This window comes from Pinus tabuliformis, chromosome 8 (assembly GCF_031772625.1).
Source record: "Pinus tabuliformis cultivar Carrire ecotype Pingquan chromosome 8, CPIR1, whole genome shotgun sequence".
Taxonomy (NCBI): Eukaryota; Viridiplantae; Streptophyta; class Pinopsida; order Pinales; family Pinaceae; genus Pinus; species Pinus tabuliformis.
The window spans coordinates 2,052,917,739-2,052,924,031 of record NC_142294.1 but is presented as its reverse complement, the minus strand read 5'-3'; the positions used below and the strand labels follow the sequence as shown (position 1 = coordinate 2,052,924,031).

At 37.1% G+C, this 6,293-nt stretch overlaps 1 protein-coding gene across 1 annotated transcript; it reads right to left on the bottom strand.

Annotated features, from left to right (window-relative positions):
• Positions 1 to 4,067: 4,067 nt before the first annotated feature.
• On the bottom strand, positions 4,068 to 4,427 carry LOC149244712 (uncharacterized). Its single transcript, XM_089371623.1, has one exon. It carries the CDS (start codon positions 4,425 to 4,427, stop codon positions 4,068 to 4,070), a length of 360 nt encoding a protein of 119 aa, XP_089227749.1.
• Between the last annotated feature and the right edge of the window lie 1,866 nt (positions 4,428 to 6,293).

Genomic DNA, 6,293 nt, shown 5'->3' with positions numbered 1-6,293 from the left:
GAGGGCATAAAAAATTAATAAAGAACGCTCAAATGTTTTGCAATTTCTTTCAATGTTCATCTTCTAACCATTTTCTTCATTGATTACAGGTCTTTGGTGTGTCAAAATGGAATGGAGAGAGATAGAACATGAATCCCAAGATGTTGAAGCATTGAATGCTCCAACAATAATGTAAGCACTTATAAATTTTCGCTTGGTTAAATATTTCATGATTCTAGGAATGAAGGCACAAATGGATTTGTTGACATAGTTAGTGAGAGATTGGAATGTCCAAGACAAACATTTTCATATTGGTGGTCAGAGACTAACCATTGATGCTAAGGACATCTACTTCTTAATGGGGCTTTCATGTCGTGGAACTGATATCTCATTTTTTGGTGGTAGATTAGGTGGTGAATCAATAGAGTATTACTTAACCGAGCATTGTGTTTGTGGATCCACACTTAGTGGTGGAAGAATTGAGATTAAGGACATCGAAAGACTTCCACTGAGGACCATAGCATATATTGTTTCTCGTTTATGTGGAAGTGCATTGCTTCACCTAGTCACCAAAGCATAAATGCAAATTTCATTAGAGTGCTTGCAGCCCACTCTATTCAATTTGTGTGAAGGAGGTTCTACCAATTTAAAATGACAACTTAAGAGAGCAAAGAATGGATGACTTAAGAACTTTTGGTATTGTGTTATAGTAGTAGAATTTTCTTTGGAGAGAATCCCTATATTTTTCCCATAGGTTTCCATGGAGATGGGAGGCCCACGAGATCCATGTATGTTGCAGTGGGTTACATTGATGACCTACCATAGAGGTGGAGATGTGCTAGTGGTCAGATACACTCCTGCATTTTTTAGATGTCTAAATCACAAAACCATAATTTTTGAGGATTACTCATATATGGTATGGATTATAGAGGAAATCCATATATCCCTCTTTTTGCAGGAATGTGATGGGGTGACATAGGTAAAAATTCTCACTTTGGTTGTTTTATATTATTCAATTTTTTTTTTAATTTGCATCCAATATTAACTATCTAAAAATATCATGCAGATGTGGGACCATTCAAACCAGTAAATATGTGATGGATTAATAGACATGATATGCAACTAGTCCCTGTAGAACATGATCTAGTTGTAGTAGAGACCCTTGTTGAGATTGGGAGTAACCTGGAGAGGTTAAATCTGGATATTTAATGATCTGCCTCCTTGCTATCAGAGGCATACGATAGGTGTACCTAGGTGGATTATTCATATGTTATGACGAGTGGCTCATGCCATCATTCGATATCACAAGAACCGTTGTTAATCTATAGGCATAGAGCTAGATTTTGTTTTTTGGTCTATCAACATGTTCTGATAATAAAGGTTGTGGGTCTCATATGTCTTGGATGACATTTTTGTGAACTAAAACTTTTTACACCCATTATGATTAATGGAGACTACTTCTATCACTCAGCTTATTTTGTACAATATGTGAATGACTACTTTGTTCTTTTTACAAATGTTGCAAATGTTGATTTAACACATAATTTTCCAATGCATTAGTGAATGTGTTTAAATGTCTTGGAATGTGTTGGTGTTCAATGTAATTACATTCTCTATCCAAGAGTTGGACCCGTAAAAACATTCTTAACATTGTAGAGCTTCTAAATGAATACATGCGACTTAAATGCAATATTATGAGTTTAGAATCCAATCTAATGATTAAAGAACGAATGCTAAATGAAATGGAATCACATAATAGTTCAATAACCACACTATATTCTGCAATATTTTTCGTTGTTCGACCAAGGAAAATTCCATGCAGCATTACTAACTCATCATTAGGTGAATACATGGCCTAAGCTATGGAAGAAAGATTTTGAGTACTACAACTAGTTCCATTACCGTAGGCAATGTAAGTTTCAGGGAGCATCAACATATGAAAATCAAATGTAACACAAGATAAGCACGAGAAGTAGATGGAGTTTGTAAAAATAAGTAAAGCTACTACACATGTAAAATATATACAATAATATACAATGTACCATGCAGTAGATCAGACATAGTACTTTTTCAGGGAAAGCCCATTTTTGGGCTTACCCAAAGGAATAATGTGATAGTCAACTAGCTCATAAGAAGCTTTCGAAAGTGCATGTTTGACAATATAGGGACCATGCCACCACATACGTTCAAACTTGCCATCTCCTAACTGATCATGCTCTTGATTGTAAACCAAGACCAAGTCACCTTTTGAATACGTGCGAGAATTTATATTTCTATCAAATTGTTCCTTACTCATTTTTTATGAGTCTCGCTAGCTAATGTAGCATCATGGCGAGTTCCATTTAAGTGTGCTAAGTATACAAATTGTTCTTTCTCTGTAGAAGTAGCAATTAGTAGTTTAATTCCTAGTTTTGATAACGATATTTCACAATGAATCGGTAGGACTGCTTCCAGACCGTAAACTAATTGAAAGGGTGTAAATATGGTTGCAATTTTTGTTGAGGTGAAATATGCACACAATGCTGAGAAAAACATTAAATTCCAATTTTGTTTATGAATCCCTATAGTCCATTGAAGGATAGTGGTTAAAACTTTGTTCATAGTATATATCTAGCCATTAGCTTACAATTAATATGGGGTCGAGTTATCATTAGGCAGGCCCAACCTTGCAGTAAGTTCGGTCATCATAAAATTTTGAAAATGACTGCCATGGTTGGTGACGATGGCCTATGGGATGTAAAACCTAGGAATCACATGATTGAATATGAAAAGAGTAGTGGTTTCACCATCATCAATATATGTAGGCATAGCCTAGACCCATTTTGTAAAAGAATCCACAACTAGGACAATATACCCATGCCCCCCAGCTGAGTGAGAGTTACATGTAATGAAGTCGATGCCCCATTTCACAAAGGGACCGGCACCAATGATTTGGTGAAGAGGAGCAAGAGGTGGAAACATTTTTCGATGATAAATTTAACAGTTATGACATTCTTAGACTGCAATAATGCAATATTTGAGCATGGAAGACCATAAATATCCAACACGGAATTTTTTTTGGGTAATGGAAAACCCTGACATATGACCACTAGATGCTCAAGAGTGATAATCATTTAATGTTTTTTCGCCTTCATCATGTGTCAAACATCATCTAAAAACATAATCAACATAATGACGAGAAAGTGTATCACCAACGATAGTATATTGTTGATATTAGTATTGAATGCAATGATGGTCATTTTGAGATAACTAGGGCCGAAATGTTTGATTTTGAACATAAACAATAATATCTTCATACCAAGGGTTTAATGTGATGATAAGAAAGAGTGATTCATTTGGAAGAGAATCCTTACCCACAATTTCGATTTCAGAATAGGGAAAGTCACAAATAGTCTTAGCAAACAAAAATGATTTATTTGACTTGGATTTTACAAATTCTAAGTCAAATTCCTGTAGGATAACAATTCATTTGGAATATTTTCCTGAAATAAATTGTCTAGTAAGAATGTAAACCATGGGTTTCAATCTAAAACCACTTTTGTCATGCTCTCACAATATCTATTTCCATAATCACGCTGGTATCGTCTAGTAGTTGTTTCATGTGGTCTTCCTGAAGGTAGAGATTGCCTATCAAGATAATTGTCATGTTCTCTATACTCCCTCTGATCACTTCCTCTATAAGAAGGACCAGATAGTCGCCTATCATATGCCCTTGCAAAATGTTGACATCTTTCCTCTAAAAAGGGCCTTCCCCTATGAACCCCAGATCAAACCCATGGCACCCTACCATATGCTACACAAACCCCAGCCTTAACTGATCGTCCATTTCGCTGAGGTTTCTGAAGAGTAGATTTCAGGGTAACCTTCTTATCTTCTTCTTCATTTACCTAATTCTTATTTACTCCTTCAATGCACACCAGGGCGGCTTCACAAGTTATGAAAGAAATGAACCCAAAATCTTTTCGCTTGGCTACAGGCATACTTCGAGCCAATTTCACTTCTTCAATTTCACCATAAGCTTTAAAATTCTCCAAAACTCTCTCTTCATCCCAAGAAGGTTTAAATCCATCAACAAAAATATACTTTACCTACACCATTACTTCCTCGTCCTGCTCAATGGCAAATTTGGCAAATGTAACCTTTGCTCTAAGGTCAGTACCAAAGAAAACGTATTGCTTCTGCAAGCGGATGAGGGCATTGGTAGCCTCCACATGAGTGGGGAACTCCATAAATGCATACCCCCTATTTGTCCCTTCTTGTTCCATATCTACCACCAAAGTTCTTTCCTCAACATTGTATATTGCATATTCTATCAATTTATGTTGAAGAGCCTCTTTTGTCCATGATTTACAAATATTGCCTACATGAAGAGTTTCATTCTCTTGACTTCTTGCAACTCCGCATTGCTTCCCTCTAACATTTGGATTCTTTAGCTCTGCGACTACCATTTTGGCTTGCTCCACACTTGCAAAATGAACAAATGTAAAGCTCTTATTCTTCTGAGTTCGAGAATTCTTTGGAAATCTAATCTCAACAACTTCACCAATCTCACTAAACACCTTCTATGACATATGTGTTCACGTTTGATGAAGTCTATGACATATATGGACTACAGTTGAATGTGTGCCAATGATATCATTTTCAGTTAAATTTTATGTATTCCAAGCTGATCTTGGGAATAAATATTGAATATTGTGTTTTAATGAACAATTAAGGCTTCTCGAACCAACATGTGTGGTTCATCGTGTCCTCAAGATGAACAACACTTGTTGGTTCAAAACACGTCGACCAAAATCTTCAATGTGATTTCTTCCAAAAAAAAATTTATACAACCCTGGATTACTTAAAATAATGAAACTTACAATTAAGGCTTTAGTGGGATTTACATTTCCAACAGCGGGAAACCAAAAACTAGTCATGGGTGCAATGCATGCAGGTAATATTCATCATGATAATTATAATTTTTTTGGGATAATGCACATATGATTTGTTAATACAGATATGGGGGCAAAAGACACGTTGCATGGTCGATGCTAGATACATTTCTCACCAGAAATTCTGGAGATGTGTTAATGCATTCATATTTGGGAAATCATTTTCAACTTAGAAAACACAAATTTACTGGAGATTTTATGGCCTGGGCCATGTAATACCATATGCCACAATAACCGACATTTATCCAACATTATTCCTTCAACAGTCAACTCCGAAACGGATTAGGATTTTCACTCCCAAGCAATTATGATTGAATTAAGGTCATGTTGAATAAGAGTTCCAGGTATGAAAATTGATCTTTAATGATTATCCCAAATATCTCCTGCAAGACTGAGATTGTATATTTGATTTGAAAATCACTCGTGAGTGATCTTAGTTAATTAATTAATGAATGAAGGTATTACAGACTCATGTTGGTGTGTGTCTATGTTATCTTAGGCAACGGATCGATAAGATTGCAAAATACATAGACACTGGAAAACAGTAAGAGAAACACAGTAAGCAAAATAGAACACAACAAAATTTAATAAGGAGTTCACCCAATCCTCCTCGGCTACATCTCCGGTCTAGCTTTCACTGGTGGCCTTATTTTATTGTGCATAAGGAGCTCCATTTGAGTCTCCTGAAACAGATGGTACTTAGTAGGGTGGTTCTTGGATTCCCCAAGCCACTAGAGTGCACACACTCCCCCTTGCTAAGTCTTGACCTCAACTCGTCTCGATGGGATGAGTCCAATTTGGTACTCAGTTCTTGACAGATATCCTCACAGGGATTGCTTGAACCTTTCAAGCCTTCTGTCTGCTCAATGCTGCCTTAGCTTTGCAAGTCAGCTCGACTCTCTGCATCTGCTTCTGTCTCTTCTGTCTCACTGTCTCCTTCTTCTTACCATGCTCCCTTTTGTTCTCTGCTCGTTCATGGCTTAAAGCCAATATGTATTTGATTGTTCGCTTCCTCTTCTGCCTCTTCAGATCACCTGCTACTATTCTCTTGGAATTCCCTTCCTCTACATCATCGCCACTGCGTAACGTCTCACAGGGAAGTGGCCACTTGTCCTCTCACGAATTGCACCAACTTTTCCTCAAACGGTTCGGTATTTTGGTTACTATGTGTAATGATTCATCTGCCAACTCAGCGGTCCAATCAGACTTCAACCTTTATGTGCAGAAGCTTATTTCTCCCTCTGAATTCGGTTTCCCATTGGGTTTGATCTCCGTCGTTAGATCTGGAGCCCCCATATCCTACAGTGTTCACTCTTATTGTGCGGTTGACTTGCTCGGATGTTAGCCCACGATGAGAGGCGGTTTTCTCTCTGATCCGCC

Excerpts from the sequence above, each read along its gene's own strand:
- LOC149244712 (XM_089371623.1), bottom strand. The coding sequence starts at position 4,427 with ATGGTAGTCGCAGAGCTAAAGAATCCAAATGTTAGAGGGAAGCAATGC.